General features: G+C 38.5%; 1 protein-coding gene across 3 annotated transcripts; it reads right to left on the reverse strand.

Moving 5' to 3' along the window:
- Positions 1-4963: 4963 nt before the first annotated feature.
- Asb14 (ankyrin repeat and SOCS box containing 14) lies at positions 4964-21830 on the reverse strand. 3 transcript variants are annotated; one of them, XM_070018396.1, is made up of 10 exons: positions 21672-21830; positions 19292-19470; positions 18283-18338; positions 17757-17888; positions 17505-17663; positions 13059-13304; positions 10352-10523; positions 9036-9579; positions 7615-7768; positions 4964-5815 (listed from the first exon to the last, which is right to left on the reverse strand). In XM_070018396.1, the coding sequence occupies exons 2-10, from the start codon at positions 19414-19416 to the stop codon at positions 5637-5639; spliced, it is 1767 nt and encodes a 588-aa protein (XP_069874497.1). In that variant the 5' UTR covers positions 19417-19470; positions 21672-21830; the 3' UTR covers positions 4964-5636. The 3 variants fall into 3 exon arrangements, with proteins under 3 accessions (XP_069874497.1, XP_069874495.1, XP_069874498.1); XM_070018394.1 differs by lacking the exon at positions 21672-21830 and adding an exon at positions 20034-20098; XM_070018397.1 differs by lacking the exon at positions 21672-21830 and adding an exon at positions 20034-20098 and having other exon boundaries at positions 5686-5815; positions 7638-7768.

The raw sequence follows: 21830 nt of genomic DNA on the forward strand, positions 1-21830 counted from the left end.
CCATTAATATTGAGAGTTGGGATTGAGAAGTGTTTGGCAATTCTTACCATGTTATTTACCTTCTTAGGGGCTATGCCTGTCTCTTCTGACTATATTTATCTAGTTACCTGGTAAGGGGGTGTTTTTCTGCCAATATTGTGTTCTTATTGGTTTTCTCTATGTAGGATGTCTTTGTATCTTCTGTAGTGCAGGTTTGGTGGAGATGAATTGTTTCAACTTTTATTTATTATGATAAGTTTTATTTGTTCTTTGGTTATGAAGGAGTGGACTGTCTCTGTTGTGAGAATTGTTTGTTGTTGTTGTTGTTGTTGTTGTTGTTTGCTATTTCTGTCCCAAATTTGACTGGGACTCAAATTTGGTATCTGATTCTTTCACTCATTAATTGGTTCTCTACCACTAGAGCCATGCCTCCAACCCCTCTTTTAAAAGTTTTCATTATTAATTAGTTGTACAAAGAGGTCACAATTCTATAAGTTGAGTACAGTTCATCTTGATCAATGCCATCTCTTCCATCATTACTTCCATTTCCCCCCTCAAGTTACATAGTTCAATTTTTACGTAATGTATATTGAATATTATAACCACCTTTGGGATTATTCCTTTTAATTTCTATTTTTTAATGGTGATAATGGGGTTTTAACTTAGAGCTTTTTATTTTCTGGGTAGTGTTTTACCACTTGAGCCATACCTTCATCTCAGTCATTGTTTCTTTTTTATATTCTAAAAATTAAAATATATTCACATATGCACAATTTGATGCATGGAAGCATTGTCATTGGTTGACTGTTCAGTACCTTTCTGACAAGCAGACTTGCCTGGAGTTTGTCCTGACCAATACTGCTTGACCAGAAATAAGACAAATTCCATAAGCACTTTCATGCAAAATATGCAAAATATGGGTCCACAGATATATCTATGCAAGTTGCTCTAACCTAGTGAGAAAATAGTTTCTTTTGATATGCTGAAACTTTTACATGTAATATAGTCCCATTTACCCATTCTTGCTTTCATTTACTGAGCAATGGTAATTCTGTTCAGGAAGGCATTGCCTATGCATATGTCTGACAGATTCAAAGTTATGTGGGCTTCTTCTCATGGCCTGTGCAAAGCACAGCTTGGGGAAGAAGGACTTCTTCACCAAGATAACCATATGTGAGTTGCAATGAAGACATGATGAAATCTGATGTATTTCTATGACACAGAAGTGGCATAGAAAAATACCTCTAGGGTATCCACTGGGTATAATATAGGGACAGAAGCAAATGGGCAGATAAAATTAAAAGGATGTGGTCAAATAGGAGGCTCAGTCTGGAGAAATGGATATGACTAGGTCCTAAACTCCCCAAGACACCCTTACAGAGTAGCTTGGTTCCAGGAATTTCTGTTAGATACGTAGGTTAGAGTTCATCCCTAACTGCACTTGACAAACAAATTAGGCTTTAAACAACAACAACAACAAAAGATGGAAAGTGGGGCTGGTGCTGGGGAGGTCAAAGCATGATGATGAGACTGACAACCCAGACTCAATGACATGTGGTCTTGAGTCTACTGCCTGGGATAAAAGGACTTCATACCAAGAGAGTCATATGTGAGATGCCAGGGGAAGACAATGGAATTTGAAGACATGTCAAAGGATTGGGAATAGGAAATTCATAGCCATTCTATCTAATGTATCAAGGCCCTCCAGGAGAGGCCTGTGAGTTTGAGTATATTCATTCTGACTGGGGTGAGATGGAATCTCAGTGTCAATTTGGTTTGCATTTCCTTTCTAGCCAAGGATGTTGAACATTTCTTCATGTATTTCTTGCTCAGTTATACTTCTTTTCAAAACCATCTGCTCAATTCATTTTCCTATTAATCGAATTTTTATTAGTGTATTTTAGCTGTATAGGGGGTTGCGTTTTGACATGCTCACGTACTTGATCAGACACACTTTCTCCATCATTGGTCTCCACACTCTTCAAGTACCTCTGAAATGCATAGGAAGCCTCAATCCTAATATTAAAACCAAGTTTTTAGATCCCAGGCTCAAAGTGCAGGAGTCCCACATTATGTCTGGCCACTTGCCCTTGTAGCAAAATAAAGAGACATGGTAAAGGGCAGAGAAGGATTTATTACATAGAAGCCATGGAAAGGCAGTACTTCAGTACATCTTCAGCCATCTTCAGAGGTACATGGCCTTAGGTTAAATAGGGAAAATTGAGGGTCGGGGAAGTAGGTGGGAAAATTCTGTATAGTTAAAATAGTCTCAAGTCATAGGTATGGCCTGGTTGACCATTAGGCTCAATCTTCGATGCTAGAGGCCTGAAAGGTAGCTCTTAGTTTTGGGCTGATTTTGATAGGATGATATGAAGATGACATTTTCTGTCTGAGGGACAGTTTGCCTTTTGTCAGAAGATATTTACTGATGAATTCTGTTCTTCCTGGAGCCCAATGTGACTATAGTAAAGTGACTGCAGGAGGGAATATCTCAGCTCAAAAAAGCACTGATTCAAAGTGGGGCAGGAAGGCCAAATGTCCAGTGTTTAGTTAATTTACACACCCAGCAAAAATACCTTTTAAGTTGCCTCACATGAGGTTATCTGAAAACGGGAGGTATGGTCTCTTTTAACAAAATGAAGCACATGGTTACATAAACTGTATAGTTGTGCCTCCTCCTACATCACTTCCCACCATCTGTGGGGCAATGGACAATGTAGGGCAAAGGAGCCGCGATGTGGCTGGAATTCTTGTCTACATCCTTTCAGGTGACAGAGCCTTTGAGATCACCTGGGGAGGGAAGCTCCTGCTATGATTCTACTCCACCAGCAGGGGACAGCAGAGCTGCAGCCAAGAGCAGATAAGCAAGCCCAAGAGGGAAGCCAGTCCTAGGAAGTTAACAGGTGTCCAAAGGTTAGTCACTATACTAGAAAACAGACTAGTACATCCTTTGTATTGAGGCATTAGTCATCTCTGTCTGAGAGTCAGACTCATATAGTCACCCAGGAGACTTGAAAGAGTTCAGGCAGAGTAAGGAAATATCCTTGAGGAACACTGTCATAGGTGTCGACCTGTACAGCTCCTACAGAGCTGCTAGTCACTAGGAAGATGATACTGAGGTTCAGGTAGGTGCTGTATGAAGCAGCACAATAGGAGAGGAGCTATGCTCTTCTTCCTGGACAGCTGTCTGGGTCCCTTGACCATTGTCAGAGCAATGACTTCCATTGTCCAGCAGTGATCATGGACCAATATCTCTCTCTCCTGAAAACCTCAGAAATGCTTGTTCACTCCTCTCACTTCCATAGAAATCTGCCTTCCAGTTGCAGCATAGACTCAGCTCAGTGGTACAGAAAAGGCAGGGTAATGACACCCAGGCCTCATCCCTGAAAGTCTGGAGGCATCCACAGCATCCTTGAGTAAACTGCGGGGTGACCTGTACTCTCACTTGTCTCGTCATAGATATGTCTATGGCACTACCTTTGGTTAAGTGACTGGAGGCACTGTCTTGGCTGGAGCCACCTATGACCAATCAACATGGAAAGTTTTGTCCTGGGCTCTGGTGATATTGAGAAGCTTCACAAAGACCACACGGGGCTTGAAGTATGATTCTCAGTTATCTTTGGGGTCTTTTAACACAATCTCATCAAACACTGATACAAAAAATTGAAGCAAGAATAATGAATTTCCAGTGGATATTATTGACTGAATTAAGCACCAGATGTTAATTGAGACTTGAAGTTGTGACGAATCCACAAAAGCAGGTAGGGATTTAACAAGAAATAGGACATCATTCTAACAAAGTGAAAATGATGGGACAAAAGCACACCTGGGAGTTGGGTGGCTAAGGTGGCTCACATCTTAGCTACTGTGGAGGGAGTTCAAGGCCAGCTCAGGAGCTCAGTTATTGAGATATTCATCTCAACCAAAATAAGCCAGGATTGGTGCCATGACCCTGTGGTTCCAGGTACATAAAAGGCATGGGTAGAAGATCATGGTTAAAGGCTGGCCCCAGACAAAAACTCAAGATGAAGGGGCTGGAGATGTGGCTCAAGTTAGAGAACAAGATCCTGAGTTCAAGATCCAATAGAAACAAGAAGGAAGGGAAGGGAAGGGGAGGGAAGGAAAAAGAAGGAAAGGGAAGGATGTAAGAAGGGAGGGAAGAATGAAGGAAGTGAGGAAGGGACAAAACCAAAAACAAAAGTGCAGGAGGGTGCAGAAAGGAGGAGGAGGATGAAAGGCCGAGGATCCTAGTCCACCTTCTTCTGAGTCAGAAGTCATACATAGTCTCTCAGGAGGGCCAGCTCAGTCACAGTCAAGCTTGTGGAAGGGCAGCTGGGCTCAGGACATACTCATAGCTCAATAGGTTTGGGCCAGTGGTCACAAGCTTAACCCTTGGCAGGTGATTAATGAAGGGCCTTGGAAGCCAAGGTTGATCTTGTAAATAGAGAAGCAGCTTGAGGAAGTTGAGGTTCCACCTCTCCCCCTCAGTGTCCGGTTCTATCCCTAGCTCACTTGCCCTAGGGGAGGAGTAAATTTGTACAATCACCAAGAGAGGCCTGGAGAAAACCAGCTGTGTGCTAAGGTGATCTGCTCAGCTCGCTACCCAGACTCAGCCTAAATAAGACTTTGGGTCTGCCCCAAACTTTGAGTTGAGCTCTGGCCCTGGCTCTGGGTGATGCACAGGAGGGGATCCTTGATCTGCAAAGTGCCTGTTCTCTTTTTTCTTACAGGCTCTGTGGTTTATCACTGATCCATGTCTCCAGCCCTGAAAACACAATTAATCCCCATTCCATGGATCATATTTACCAAAAACAAGGGTCTGGTGTTTTTTTTTTAATGAAGAGACATTTTTCCATTGATGATGAAGGTTCTATTTCAATTCAGCAAATTATCTCATCATTGTATTTGGCTACAAAGAAACTTTCAGAAACTAACCTGGCACTGATTTTTTTTAAATTTAATTATATTTTATTTGTGAACATATTGTACAGAGGAGTTACAATTACATGGGCAGGATAATGCGTGCATTTCTTACCAAGCATTGCAGCCTCCTCCTTTGTTTACCCTTCACATCCTTTCCCAGCCTCCCCCCTCTCCATGGCACTGATTTTTGTACATGGAAAGCTAGTTTCTAGGCCATGTAATAATGTAATCAATATATATTAATAATCCCTAAGACACATATTCTCCATAAAAAGATTACTGTTAAAAATCATCTTTAATTGTCAGAGATGGTATCCATTATTTTGAAGACAAAGAACAGGCTCATACACTTATTATAAGATCAATGTAGAATTAAAACTGGTATATTTCAGTTAATTTTTATTTATTAAATTTTGATTTCAATTAATTAATTAAACAACATTTCACTATGTAACCCAGGCTGGCTTTGAACTCACCATCCTCTTACTCAGCCTCCCAAGTGTCTGGAATTGTATATGCCACAATGCCTACTGACTTTTGTTTTTCTTAAGCTGCCTTTATAATTCTAGCCAATTGTATGTGAGGGGACTACATTGAAAACATCTTTTTAAAGAAGGTAGGCTATACTTACCTTTTAATTTCTGGGTAAATAAAAAGAAATGAGTCATATGCAACAAGTCAAATATTAAGAAAAACAGCTGCAGAGTTATACCTTTTCCTTTAGAATAGCCAGATTACCAGGTCCCAGTAAAAGTTCCTTGCCCATAAAGGTCATATTCTTTGTAAAGGATGTATGCTTTTAGACGATTGGGTAATGGAAGAAATGACATGAAGACTGGGCAGCGCAAATGTAAACGCCCCATACACTTCCGGATCTTAAGGCGACATAAGTGTTTCAGAGAGCGAGGGTTTGCTAAAATGAAAGAAATACATACATTATCCAAAAGATAAAATGACTGCCGTACATTTCAGCATTTAGCTAGCAATATATATATTTTTAGCAATATATTTGATACTGGGATTTTTGTGTTCACTATGACTAAATGGAAAGGTCAATAGGAAACCAACCTTTCTGAGTTTTTGGTGTTTTTTTTTTTAATCTTTAAGTAGCTATACACAGGATTTCAATTCAACATGTCCACTCAGCTTTTCAGTTTTTACTGCAACTCTTCAGGTACGTAGGGTTTCAGGACCACAACAAGTTGGAGCCTGAAGGTATATCAATTGTGGGTCTGACCTGTATGACTCCCCAATCCTTTAATCTCTTTCAGTTTCTCTGCCCAATCTTGGCCCTCAGGGACAGGCTTAAAGCTGAAGAGAACTCAAGGAAAAACAAGATGAAGGAAAATTTTAATTCCTTCATCACCGAATACAAGGGGTTTCAAAGTGAGATGTCCAGTTATGTGTTCAATGCATCTTGATCAGTTATTCCTTCCCTCATTCTCCCCATTCCCATCTATTCCATCCCCCTCCACCTCATCGAGTTTCCTGGTTCCATTTTCATGTATGCACATTTTTGAGTATTATGACTGCATTCACCAACTATTCTTCTTTCCATTCATCAGCCCTCCTTTTAGCCCCTAGCCTCCCTCTCACTCTAAGCATGTATCAGCAACTTGACACTCATTTTCTTAGACTGTTAATTGTTCAAAGTGGTTATACCATGAATCACACCTGAGTATACCATACTTCAGTCAGTTTGTGTGTATATGTACACATATATACATACATACATATACATACACATACACACATACATATGGCACTGTATGTGTTTTCACATACACACATACATATGGCTCCTTATGTGTTTTCACATATATTTATATTTTAGGTCGAATATCCACACATGGGAGAAAATATGCACTCTTAGTCTTTCTGAACCCAGCATATGATTTTTCTACCACTTGAGCCATACTTTTAGCCATTTTTGCTTTAGTTATTTTTTGGATAGAGTTTCACTTTTTCCTGAAGCCTGCCTATACTGCCATCTTCCTATTTATGCTTCACGTATAGATAAGATAACATGTTATACTACCACACCTAACTTTTTATCAACTGAGATAGGGTCTTGTGAGCTTTTTTGCCTAGACTGGCTTCAAACCATGATACTTACAATATCAGCCTTCCTATGTAACTAGTATGATAGGCATGAGCCACCACACACAACATCATCTCTCTCTTTTATTTAAATTGCTGCTTCACAGCTTCTGTTTTGGTCAGTCATGGGGCTTGAACTCTGGGCCAGGATGCTGCTGTCCCTGAGCTATTCAGCTCAAGGTGAGCACTCTACCACTTGAACCATAGCACCACTTCCGGTTTTCTGGTGGTTAATTGGAGATAAGAGTCTCACAGACTTTCCTGCCTGGGCTGGCTTTGAACCGAGATCCTCCTGAGTAGCTAAGATTACAGGCATGAGCTACTGCTGTTAGGCCTGTTTTAATTCTTATCTGTATAGTGTTTCTTCAAGACAATGGTTTAAGAAAAAAGTATTACCTACCTATATAATAAGTAATATACTAACAGATTTTATCTACTGGAAAATGGTAGTAAGCATAAAATACAGTTATAAACACTATCAGTTAAAGAAAGGATTAGGGGTGGGTTTTTTTTTTTGTTTCTTAGATCAAGCTTTTGACTATAACAGAAGAGTGTTCTAAAAAATAATAATATAATTTGTATTTTAGCAAAAATTTCCTACAAGAAACTCACTCATGATAAAATGTATTTCTGACCAGAGCCTCTGTTTTTGGAGCACATCTTTCAACTTTGAACAGATCTGAACTTGATCAACATAATCAAGCATCACTCGAACAACTTTCCCAGAGAGGTGTTGCAGCCATGACAAAGTTATTACTTCACAGAACTGACAGGGGGAAAAAACAGAAAGTAAGTGAAAAGCACTAAGTACTTGTAGCTTAAAATAATAATCAAAATAATACTAAATTAGCTGGGTGCTCGTGGCATTTGCTTGTAATCCTAGCTACTCAGTAGGCTAAGATCTTAAGATCACAGTTCAGAGCTAGCCAGGGCAGAAAAGTTCCAGTGAGACTCTTATCTCCAATTAACCACTCAAAAATCAGAAGTGGAGCTGTGGCTCAAAGTGGTAGAGTACTAGCCTTGACTCAGGGACAGCTCTTAGGTCCTGAGTTCAAGCCCCACACTGAAAAAAGAAATACTGAACTCAATGTTAAGAACCAGTCTTACATTTTTCATTTTATCTTTTCACCCTGAAATATTTATTAGTATACCCTCAAAACCACAGATATTATGTGGGTAAAACAGAGACTTCCATGGTATCTTTTAATCCCTTTGTTGGTCACCTGGATGTCTGCAATGAATATTACCTTTCCAGCTTCACTTGCAGCTAGAAGTGGCCAGATAAGGGCAAACTAGGAAACTGATGTGAGGAAAAGATCTCAAATAGAAGGTTGGGACCAGCTGCTTACCATGATTCATTTTCATCAGAAAAGTTACCAAAAGAAGTCATTTAATCAAATATTAAAGCTAAAAGAGACAGCTAGAAACTAAAGGGTACAGATATTGGGACCCTGAGACATTTTAGCTGCTAGATAATTCTTTCAAAGAAAAGGTTTATGTAGCAAGAATGTAAGACTGAATTCATCTTTTTTTTTTTTTTTTTTGGTGCTGGTCCTGCGGTTTAAACTTAGAACCTGGGTGCTGTCCCTGCACTTTTTTTGCTCAAGGCTAGTACTCGACCACTTGAGCCACAGTTCCATTTCCAGCTTTTTGTTGGTTAATTGGAGATAAGAGTTTCATGACATTCCTGCCAGGGCTAGCTTTGAATGCAATTCTCTGATCTTAGCCTCCTAAGTAGCCAAGAGTACAGGCATGAGCCACTGGTGCCGGTTGTATTTATTCTTTATAACCTTGTTCAGGTGTGGTCTCGTTTGTGAAATCCCTTGACAGCTTCAGGTAATGTTACTTTTTCCTCTGAATTATTTCTGTATGTCCCATATTTTTCTATTGTGTTTTTAATCATATTATAGGTATGTTTATCATATCAGATTTTTTCCAACCATGAGCTTATAGAGTAGACTGATAATGTTATTATTCTAAGGCTTCAGGTAATGACTATATTAAGGATAATGCCATCGATACTGTGAGCTTACCATAGTATCTTTAATAACTGTAGGTGTCCAGCCTTCAAAAGTATGGGAACGATGAACTTTGTCCCCATGAGGACAATCAAAACATCGCTCTGTGTCATATCCATAATTCAGCAGCATTCTGAGCATGACTTCATCTTTCAATGTGTATTGCAGTGCTGATGGGAAATGCAAAGGGTTGACTCTGCAGAAGTAATTGACATTGGCCCCATGCCTCAGCAGAAGATTTATTAGCTCATAGTTGCCCATCCTGAGGGCTATCTGTAGGCAGTTAACTGGGTCTTGATTGGGTAGAGCTCCAGCACTCAGAAGCAGCTTAACTGAAGAGAGGTCACCATTTGATACAGCAAAATACAAAGCTGATTTCCTTTGGTCATCATAGTGTTTTCGAATTCTCTGATCTAACATGAAATTCACATCAAATCCTGCCTGGATGAGAAGTTCCAGGCACTGAGAATGAGCTCCGGCTGCTGCACAGTGAACTGGACTTATCCCACTCTGCTTGATGGCAGCAATATCTGTAACTGGAACCAACATCTTCAGAGCTCTGAGGGGGAATAAGTGCATTTGTGAACAGATTTTTTTTTTAACTCAGGGCCTGAGCACTGTCCTTCAGCTCTTCAGCTCAAGGCTAACGCTCTGCCACTTGAGCCACAGCATCACTTGCAGCTTTTTCTGCTAATGTGGTGCTGAGGAATAGAACCCAGGGCCTCATGCATGTGTGGCAAAGCACTCTACCACTGAGCCACCTTCCCAGCCCATGAACAGATTTTGTTAAGATACAGAGTTGACATGTTTATAATTCTTTCATACTCACAATGGATCATATTGGTTTGTATCTGATGGTATTTAGACTCCCCAATAGAAATGCTAATTCCTTTAGATGCAAAGTAAAATTTAATAGAACTATTGTCTAGAATAAACCCAGGCAGTTGAAATGAAAACTTTCTATGGTGCCTAAGTATCTAATAATAAGAATTATTATCCTTGTAATAAATGCCTTACTACTTTCTAGTTGATCAAGAGATTCTTTAAGAGTTTTCATTGTTGGATCAGAGAAAAAAGTTTTTAAAGTTTATAAAATTCTTAGAATTTTATAAAGTTTCTAGAAGCATGTATGGTTCCTAGAAGCTGCTCCAAAACAACAGTTAGCTATTGCTTTTTTTTTTTTTTTTTGGTCATTTGTGGGGCTTGAACTCAGGGCCTGAGCACTGCCCTTGACCTCTTTTGCTCAAGGCTAGTTCTCTACCACTTTGAGCCACAGCACCACTTTCAGCTATTGCTATTTCTATTATTTAGAATAATGCAATGAAGCTTACAATAAGTGGCCTCTGTCAGCTGCTACATGAATGGGCAGGTGGCCTGAATTCTTAGGGATATTGGCATCAGCTCCATATTCTAGCAAGAGAGTCACAGAGTCTGGATTTCCTCCTCTAGCAGCTTCAAGTAAGATGGAAGAAGCATCAGAGGCCTGAACGTGAGCATTAGCACCTAAGAGGAGAAAGAATCTCATTATGCAAAGTTTCTTTTCCATTGTATTATTTAAGCAATCTTAAAAATAGATCACTACCACCAAAAAAAATTAGTGAATAACTACTCTAGCAAACCACTTAGAATCAAAGAAATGAAATATATACTTCCTATTTATAATCTAGTTTATAATCTAGTTAGGGAGAAAAAATAATGACGCAGACAGTTTGTAAATTATAGTTAGGTTGACTTTCATGTTAATATTATAAATTATTTGTGTGAAACTTGAAAATTCCAGTAGAAATATTTTTATAACAAGAAAACTTTTTTCAGTAATGGCCTACAAAAGAAGCTGCTTAACGCAATAGTTAATATTACTATATTATTACTATTACTGTAGTTTTACATATATATATATATATATATCACAACATGATCACTATGTATGGGGCTAATAAATTGATTGGACTATATCTCCATGTTGTCTAATGTTGTTTTGCTAGAAAAGAATATTTTTTCTGTTTTAACTCACTCATAGAAAGACACATTCATAGTTTTTAATTGAAGTTGGGAACTGCTGATAACTAGGCAGATAAACTGTAGAACTACTGTATTCTAAGTGTTCTATGAGAGGTGTAGAAATTAAGTATGGGCAAAGTGTTTTCTAGAATATCTAGGGCTGAGGTTATGAAAGGAATTGGAAATGTAAAGAGAAAGGAGTTGGGTCATATCTGCAAGTCTTCTCTATAAAATAGGCTCTGAAAAAAGAGTAGCATCTGAATGGACAAAAGTTGAGAACAACATTCTAGGAACATTTACAACTCATAAAAAAGATACAGTAATTTGAATTTAGTACATATTCCATAAGAATCATCAAGGTACAGTGGCTGACCAAGAGCCCATTCCCAGAATGCATTAAAGAATCAGGCCTCAATTATGTTCTGGTTCTTTTACGTGTATAATAACTTCTAAACTTCACAATAAACCCCCAAATAGGTACCAAGCCAATACCTCTCATTTTAAAGATGAAGAAAGTAAGACTTACTGAACTTAGATGGCTTCTCTAAAGATACACATCTAGTAAACAAGATGTGTACACAGATCTTCTAAGCTGAAGGCTTCTTTTTGTTGATGCTATGTTGCCACACCGATTATTAAATTAATATGATTTGGAATCAGTAGATGTAGTTTCAAATGCCTATTCTGCCATTTAATATTTCATATTGTGCAAATTATTTTGTAAGGGCTTACTTTAGGGAAATGCTCAATCACTGGATTCATTGTGATCAACCAATGCTGGTTTCTTTCAAGGGTAAAAGAATTAAACTCTGTTGCCTCTCTTCTCTAGATTTTTATCAGTGATCTAAACAAATATTACTCTAGACCTAGAAGTATAGTTCAAAAGTAAAACACTTGTCTAGCATCTACAAAGCCCTGGACTCCATAAAAATGAATTAGCTAATTAATTAACTAAATTACTCTTTCCTCAAGTATGAAAGAACTAGTATTTACTTTTGTTACTTTAGGCATCCTTCATATTGCTTATTTCAAACATCTTATTTAAAATGCCTTATTAATATATTATTCATACTTTCCTCTATATTATTGGAAAGGTCTAGGTAAGTCTACAAAATACAGAACTGTTCTTGAATATAGGAGACCATGACCATGTAAAAAGAAAGGCTTCTGGAGATAGGGGAGAGAAAAATAATTCTAGTTTTTGGAATTTGTTAAATCTTGGTAAAAATTTTCCTGTTTGAAAAAATTTATAGATGTACTGCTTCAACTGACAGTGCCAACATATTCTGAACCAAAAGTTTAGCCAGAATCTAAAGTGGCCACAGCTACCATGTAGGGCTGGGAAGAAGAGTGTGTTTATAAAGAAGTCTTGCAATGAATATGTTCCCTGACATCTTTCCAGTACAAAATGATCTCAATACATGTCTCACAGAAATTTTAAAGTATTACATCAGGCATTGCAAGTAGCTTAAGTCTTGGTATATAGAAAGCATTCAATAAATATAAGTTGCATCCCTCCTTCTCTTAAAGTTTTGATTATTACTAAAGAAAAGAAATAGGACCTAAAGAAAAGAAATTGGGATGATTTCCCTAAAGCCATTGCATAAAAGATTAAACTGTCTCATAATAGCACAAGAGAGACGGGAAGATTGTTGCTGGAACTTCAATTTTGTCTCTAGAAAAGGAAAACACACAAAAAAAGTGTGTGTGTGTGTGTGTGTGTAACTGTTCTCTTAGCACAATGCAGAAATATTAAAAAAGGAGTTACCTGGATAACCTTAATAATTTTAGGGAAATTTTTTCAGACCACGTAAATTAAATCTGTGTTTTAGTGTTTTAGTAGCCAACACATCATTTTATCAAACATTTATATTGGTCTTAAATGAAATGTTATTTTGTGCTATTTTGAATCATCACCAAGAGGAAAATACCTGGGTTACATTGCCCTTGATAGTGTGCTGACTGTATAGAAAATCTTGCCTTTCTGTAGTAATAGTTCCATACCCCTGATAGTGTGCTGACTATAGAAAATCTTGCCTTTCTGTAGTAATAGTTCCATAATTTCAGTGTGTCCGCCTTGGGCAGCAAGAGCAAGAGGAGTGAATCCATAGGAGCTCTGTGGGTCAGGCTGTGCCCCAGAAAGCAGCATAAGCTTCACCATGTCCTGTCTGCCTAGCTTGGCTGCTTCATGGAGAGCTGTCCTCTCGTTGGCACACCGCAGATTGACATCTGCTCCACGGCTGATCAGCAAAGCGGCCATGTCATAGGAGTCACGCAGAACAGCTGGAAAATTATAAGTGAGGTTAGCATTATGTTCAGCAGGGGACTAAGGTGTTGTCTTGTTGGCTAGTGTCCTTCAGGCTTATAAGGAGCTCTTCCCACCTACTCCCATACCCTACCATTCTGTGTTTGGGAAACACATTATAAAATAAGGCATATTGCAAATAGTATTAGTAGTGTTTTCTATAAATGGCTATTTGTTTTTCTGCAAGCCACAACCAATTATTCATCATCTATTGGCCAAGATTACATAGTTGAAAAAAATCTGCACTATGTTTATTTTCTCAAGAAAATGGGAACCTAGGAGCTCCATGTATTCTTAGAAATGTTTGTAGTTGCTTTAAAAGAAGAAAAAAAACACAATAGCAATGGAACTACCTCCGCAAATAAATGACTAAAATGCAATTTAAGTATGTATGTTTGGGTAAATGACTGAGCTTGAAGAAAATGATAATTTTGGCTTGTTTCCAAAATGTGCTGTGCAGGCAACATCTTGAGGTTCTTTGTTTAGAAAACAATTCTATAGTTAGTTAACAACAATTACAGACATAAACACTGAAATATTCCCTGTACAACTAACAAGCTAATAAAAATGGCAAACAGACAAACAAACAACAACAGAAAGAAGACTTTGGGGCATAGCTCTGGTACAGTGCTTGCTTAGCATGTGCAAGAACCTGGGTTGGAATCCAATATCCAACAAAACAGACACACACACATATACATGAATGTACACATGCACTATAAGAATGCTTGGGAAAGCTATACATTCTATCACTCTCTTCAAAATCCACTCCGCATATTGGTATATTAAACCCTCTAGAAATCTTACAATGAAGATTCAATCTTGTATCACTACGTAATGCAAGGATAGATATGAAAATGTTAACAAAGAGCATCTCAAAGAATTGGGGTTATGAGTCATATGTTTATATTTTAATCATATAGTTTAAATTCACTAAGCACAAACTCTTCTGTAATAAATGAAATTATTGAGAGAGAGAGAGAGAGAGAGAGAGAGAGAGAGAGAGAGAGAGAGAGAGAGAGAGAGAGAGAGAGAGAGAGAGAGAGAGAGAGAGAGAGAGAGAGAGAGAGAGAGAGAGAGAGAGAGTTGCCAGGGAGCAGAAGAAGCTTCCATACATTTTCTTGAGAGGAAAAAGGGAAACGCATACAAAAGATGGCCAATCAAAAGGGTTCAGACTTTTCACCAGTAACTAGATGCTTGATGAAATGCTGAAGAAAAGTTTTACAAATTATTTTAAACTTAACATTCTATATTTAGCCAAACTATTAAATCTGAAGACATATGACATTTATTTTCAGACTTGGAAGACCTCAAAAACTTTATCTATCTAGAGCATATGTTCTACCAATGAGGCAGTATATAAATTAGAAGTATACATGGTAGGGATCCAAGAAATATGATATTCAACCAGGTGATAGTGATTCTTTTTGTTTTGTTTTTGGTTGTCGGTCATGGGTTTGAATTCTGGGCCTTGGGGCTGTCCCTCAGCTCTTCAGCTCAAGGTTAGTGCTCTACCACTTGAGCCACAGTGCCACTTCCGGTTTTCTGAGTGGTTTATTGGAGATAAGAGTCTCACAGCCTTTCCTGCTCAGGCTGGCTTTGAACGGAGATCCTCCTGAGTAGCTAGGATTACAGGCATGAGCCACAGATGCCCGGCAACCAGTTGGTAGTTAAATAAGAGCCCCAAATGATGGGGAATCACAATCTTAGGATGATAACTACTAGGTCCAGACTGGAACATGTTATGAGTTCCAAACTGGAACATGTTATGAGTTCCAAACTGGAACAGGATAGGAAGCCCCAAGTTAAAGCTTCTTTAAGATTTGAATGAGTAGGTTTAAAAGAGATAGGAGAAAATCAGGAAAGGAGAGACATTAATGAAAATGCATTGTTCTCACAAGCTGACATGTTATATTGAAACCCCTTTGTGCAACTACTTAAAGATAATTTAAAAATAAGATTGGAAGGAATATTTTGAGATTTGAGCACTTAGAAAGAGGGTGGGGTTGAATTAATGATCAGTAGATTGAAAGCCAAGTAAATTAAAGACACCAGGGAAAATAAAAAGATGCTAGGCAAGGAAGTATAGTTATGATCCTGCTTTAAATAGCAAACATAAAATAAGGTAAACACTGGATATCCATCTAGCAAAATGTGGTAAAAGTATTGGAGGATGATAGAATTAGAAATGTGTGGTAGGCACTGGAGGAGAAAAAGTTAAATCTTCATTTTCATTATGAATGTCATTATACCAAAACCAAAAAGTTAAAAAAAAAAGCAGCAATGCTCCAGGTTATTTAGAAATATAATCATTAATGGCAAATAATCAACTAACAGATGCCTCTTTGGAAGAAGGCTGGGAAAATAACTGGCTCTTTAAAACCTGCATGTGTAAAACATCAAAGTAAAAAATGAAAGATAAAAAAGAAAACAGTACAAAACACTGCTGAAAATTGTGATTTGGGGTTTAATCTTGGATTTTCCCAACTTCCCAAATGTTTCAATTTGTAGAATAGGGGTGTGTGTGTGTGTGTGTGTGTGTGTGTGTGTGTGTGTGTGTGTGTGTGTGTGTGTGTGTGTGTGTGTGTGTGTGTGTGTGTGTGTGTGTGTGTGTGTGTGCCAGTCCTGAGGCTTGAACTCTGGTCCTGGGCACTGTTCTTGAACTTTTTTGCTCAAGGCTAGTGCTCAACCACTTGAACCATAGATCCACTTTTGGCTTTTTAGTGGTTAATTGGAAAGTCTCATGGGCTTTCCTTCCCTGGGATGGCTTCAAATCATGATCCTCAGATCTCAGCTAGGATGAAAGACATGAGCCATGAGTGTTCAGCCTACTATCCTATTCTTATTTCACTAATTTCTCTGGGGGTAATTAATGATAACTTCCCTTTACATTACTTCCCCTTAAATAATCAGTTTCCTCCAAGTTATTTGTTTCCATTGAAGATTTTCCTGAGACAATACCTTGCTATCTGTCTACTCATAAATAGGATCTGAGGACTACAAAGCTGGCTGAAATTCTAAACAGTGATTGGGACTTATATGAGTTTGGCTATAGGATGGTGTGTTTAGGCTATTTTGGGGGAAGCCCCAAGCGTCAGTACCTTTAGAACTTTCTCCTTACTAGTCAGATTCTCCAGAGAAGTCTCTTTCTGGAGAATAAAGGTCTGGCTATCAGCTTTCTGAGATCCTGGGTGGTCTCAGTCTATGTTTCATTTATTTATTTATTTAGTCAGTCGGTTGTGGGTCTTGAATTCTGAGCCAGGGTATTGTCCCTCAGCTATTCAGCTCTAGGCTAGCATTCTATCACTCGAGCCACAGAGCCACTTGTGGCTTTCTGGTGGTTTATTGGAGATAAGAGTCTCAGGGACTTTCCTGCCTGGCTGGATCCTCAGATCTCAGCCTCATGAGTATCTAGGATTACAGGCGTGAGCCTATATACCACCTGCATCTGGCTGTCCATGAGATTCTTATCTTCAATTAACCACCCCAAAACTGGAAGTGCAGCTGTGGCTCAAAGTGATAGAGTGCTGGCCCTAAACAAAAAAGCTCAGGATCTTTGCCTAGGCCCTGAGTTCAAGCCCCATGACTGACAAAAAACGAAAAACAAAACCAACAACAACAAAAACAAACTTCTTTCCAGAGACCTTCTGTGTAAGCTATCTAGAGAATAAATCTCCACAAAATTCCTGGGGTTGGGGAAGAATTTGTCCCAGTAGGTGGGATGGGAAAAGCAATATAGAGATCTGCCTGCCCACTTCTTAAATATTTCGGCTGCCTGTCTTCACCTGTGCTCTTAAGACTCTGCTTCTCTCTTACAAGTTTTACTCTAGAATCCAATGGTTGAGGCACCGTGCAAAAATAGCTGCTTCTTATTGGGCAGAGATTTTTGCATCAAGCTAACTCACAAACCAATCTAAGAAAACTTCTTTTGAGGGCTGTAGGAGAGGCAACGAGGTCTTACTATACAGCCCCATGGCCTCTTACTAACAATCCTCCTGATTCAGACTCCAGATATTGGGATGACTGGTGTGTACCACTATGCCTAAGCTTTCTATAGCTGACCAATTAGGACCAAAGGGACATGGCTACAGCTATGCACCAAAACGTGCTTTTGAAACCTGTGTATATGAAGGAATCAGAGCTACAGACTCTCCTCCAGAGACAAGATGCTTCTTTACCTGTTAGAAGAGGAGAATGGCCTTCAAAATTCTTAGCATTTGGATTGCAACCATTGAGAAGAAGAAAACTGGCATTTTCCAAGAGGCAATTGCTGACAGCCAAAAACAGTGGTGTTTCTCCATTGTGGGTTGTTTGCTCCCACATACTGGGTTTTGAAGCTGTAATAAATTCATCATACCACACAAGTTAAGGGGTACAAATACATTTTAGATTTCCTTTCTAAGCTTCAAGAGGAATAAAAGGGAGTTTACCTCTCAGTGTCATTTCTAAAATGTTCTTATTTAACTGCACTGCAGCCTTATGAAGAGGAATCCAGCCTATCCCATCTGCTTCATCAAAAGCAGAATGGCACGTGGTTAAGTGTGACAATGCATCTTCCTCACCTATTAGCAAGGAAAATGAGAACCAAATCACATTTGGCACAAATACAAGGCAGCCCATACTGCTGCTGAATTCTGCCACCAAAGTTAGTACACAGACAACAGAAGGAGAGCATCACCTTAGATGAAATGCAACTGTTAAATGGTACAGGACAAGCAATAAGTCTGGTCCTCTAACCTTCCATACCACTTTGGCCTGAGAACAAACACCCATAGTGTCTTCTCTCATACAGAAAAGAATAGTTCTGCCTACAGAGGAATTCAGGAACTCTTTTCTGAATTGCATCTAAGTATTCCCAGAAAAGGCCAATCAGACTCCTGATGAGAAACTGTGCCCTCCATCCTCTGCCAGCTGTCACCAGGACATCTTACCACAAGTTGTAGGAAGAGTACTTAACTGCCTCTATTGCTTTAAGTATCTTCTTATAGTCAGCACTCAAAAAAGAATGGAAGCTGCATAGAAAAAAAAAAAGGTAATTCCAAAAGGGAGAGAAAACTACAGTATCTGATATGAACCGAAAGGAAAAGGTATAATAGCAGGTAATCAGAGACAAACTCCATGTGAAGAAAACAATGGCTCCTACTTTATGGAACTGAGGTTGCTGCCAAGCCTAACTATACTGCTCACATTCAGGGTGATTTTTCTGAATCCACACCTTCAGAATCTAGTTAGCTTCTTCTGTGATTAAATTGACATAATTCCTCCCCTTGACTTGATTAAAGACTGGACCCCCTCCTCACCTACCTCCGTAACTTTTTATGTGTCTTTATGTTTTTATCTTCATAAAGACAAGGTGTGTTAGCTATTTTCCTCTAGCCACTCATAAACCTCCTTTATTCTTTTCCCTCTGATTTCTAGTTTGCATCTCTCACCCATATTTGCCACTAACTTCCTTCAATTATTTTCTTTATTGATTAAATGAAGTCTTTCCAAGTGTTTTCTTTCCAGTGAGGCATCTTTTTTTTTCAATCCTGGGACCTGAACTCAGGGCTTGGGTACTGTCCCTGAGCTTCTTTTGCTCAAGGCTAGCACTCTACCACTTGAGCCAGCATGATTTCTGGCTTTTTCTGTTTGTGTGGTATTAAGGAATTAAACCCAGGGCTTCATGCATGCTAGGCAAGCACTCTACCACTAAGCCACATCCCCAGCCTAGTGAGGCATCTTATACACATTTAAATATGACAGTTCCTGGCTTGGGGTATAGCTCAGTGGTACAGCACTCATCTAGTATGCATGAAATACACGACGACCTGAGTTCTATCCACTGCAGTGGCAGTAGAAGGTGGGAGGGGAAGGGGGGGAGGAGGGACAACTTCCTCCATTCTGACCTTCTCTCTTGTTTTTGTCAGGATTCTACAGTTAGGCTAACAATGAGTCTCAACATTGACAAGGAGAAAGCCATTACCTGTTATCATCAGGTGCGTGTTCTGTTGCTCCCAACTTGTAAATATCCCTAAGTAAACTCTGATGAATTACCAGCTGGGTGTCAAAGTCAGTGTCTGTGTCTTCATCACTGTCGTAATTATCCATGTAAATAACTGGCAGGTTTACTTTAAGATTGTAATAAATTCAAAATATTTTTTCCTGTGAAAAGATGATCAACTTCTTAAAATTATGAATTTCAGGTAACTGCAAAGGTGATACTACTGAGAATTGACAATACAAATTTTTATTTGCATAAGACAAGTTAATGTTCCATAAAACCTCATCTCATTTTTTCCCAATAAATTTAAAAGTTTTCTACTGCTGCAAATTAAATATAAAATAGAAGCTTAAATGAGTAACCATTTAATTAAAGCTTATTCAGGAAAGTAACTTTTCTCATAAGACTTAAGTAAAATGCTTATTTATATTGAACTATTTTGGACTTACCTTTTAAGTTTTGAGTTGCTTTGGTACACACCAAAAAAATCTTTCCTATTACACAGTATTATAATAAAAGGATATATAATCTTATGTTTATTGTTTTACTTTACTAAATATTTTATTAGTAAGCATTGAAATAAGCATGTTACAGAAGCAGATGTATTTTCTTAATATACGGTAGGAATAGTATTAACTATGTGTTTCATTAGGCAATATCTAAATAGGTTTAAAAGAACATTACTGTTTTAATATAGGTTTGATCACTTACTAAACTTTCTTACCTTTTGTTCTACCTGTAGGACAGCACTGGAGTTTTCACTGTTAAGGATTAGTATGCTAACCTCAGAATTTTCATTTATATTTAGGATCCCCTTTTCCCTGTAGCGAATGATATAAATAGCTTTACTATAAATACTTGATCATAAGACAGTCTGGCATGTTCTCCTTGTTTTTCACATGTGATTTAGTTCTGCTTGCAAACACAATCTCTTCTCTTCACTGCTATATTCATCAGATTCAAAGGATTCCATTTTGTTACTGGAATAAAAAACCTTTGCAGGGGATTGTTCATGCAGCTAATGTATTTTCTTTTCTTTTTTTGGGGGGGGGGTCCAGTTGTGGGGCCTGAGCTCTGGGCCTGGGCACTGTCCCTCAGCTCTTCAGCTTAAGGCTAGTGCTCTACCACTTGAGCCACAGCGCCACTTCCGGCTTTTTTCTTTTTGCTTATGTGGTGCTGAGGAATCGAACCCAGGGCCTCAGGCATGCAAGGCAAGCGCTCTACCACTGAGCCACCTTCCCAGCCCCGTATTTTCTTAAGAAACCTAAACACAAGAAATGAAAACAAGTATGACCTATTTAAGAGAGGCCAAACATTTTGCTCTGCCTAAATTATCAAGTTGACTGTCCCAATGGTCCAGAGTCACTGGGTAGCTATACCCATATTTCCTTAGGTTACAGAACTACAGCCTTAAACACCCTTGGAATCCTAAAGAAGGAGTTAACTCCACAAAAAGTATTACAATTTTGAGAATTTTTGTTGTAAGAGTTGCTGAATCATATATATTACATAATTGGTGTGCATTAAGTAATAAGAATTCAAAAATAACAAAAGGAATACTTGATATGTCTGGTTAAATATAAAGCAGACACCAAAAGTTAAAAAGCCACTTGAAGTGTGAGATCTGGGGTTGCCTGCCAGCCATGTTACTGCCCTTACATATTAACTTCTCGTCTTTGAGCTATTTTGAGTAATAGGCCAAATATTTTTAATGTATACAGCAGAGTTAGGCACTTTAATTGTTTAATATTGTTTATCAAGATTTCCTTACTTAAAATATCTAAGCATTTAAAATATTCATGCATAATGATTTCAGGAAAGTGAACAGAAAGCAAACTACTATTGAAGCTGAAGAAATTGTAGCAATACTGAGAAAAATATTCTCTGTTAAATTCGATCCATTTAATTTCCCCAATCCATGTTCCACATACACATCAAACTTAATATATTTTTAAATTTTATTGTAAAGATGCTGTACAGAGGGATACAGTTACATGAGTAAGGGAATGAATACATTACTTGCCGATCATTGTTACCCCTTCCCTTGTTGTTGTCCCATTATCCTTCCCCCACCTCCCACACTCCTCCCCACCACATCCCCCCACCCTGCCTGAAGTTGTAAAGTTCATTTCCAATATACTGTCCCGTGGGTATCATTGTTGCAATGGGTCATCTTGAGTCCTTGTTTTACCGTTTTGTTATTCCCCTTCCCCTCCCCAGATTAGACAAATGTATATACAAGATTCAGGGTACCAAAATCAAGTACAGTGACAACAGGGGATATACAATAGGAGGAAGAACATACAAGGAAACAAAAAATAAATCACATAGTACATTTAAAACAATAACAACAAAGACAGACCTCTTGTGTCCATATCTTGGGATTCATTTCACGCAGCATCATTTTTTTTCTTTCTTTTTTCTTTTTTCTTTTTTGGTCGGTCGTGGGGCTTGAGTCTGGGCCTTGGCACTGTCCCTGTACTCTTCAGCTCAAGGTGAGCGCTCTATTGCTGGAGCCACA

This window comes from Dipodomys merriami, unplaced genomic scaffold (assembly GCF_024711535.1).
Source record: "Dipodomys merriami isolate MVZ:Mamm:240054 unplaced genomic scaffold, mDipMer1.0.p SCAF_13, whole genome shotgun sequence".
In the NCBI taxonomy this organism is placed as follows: Eukaryota; Metazoa; Chordata; class Mammalia; order Rodentia; family Heteromyidae; genus Dipodomys; species Dipodomys merriami.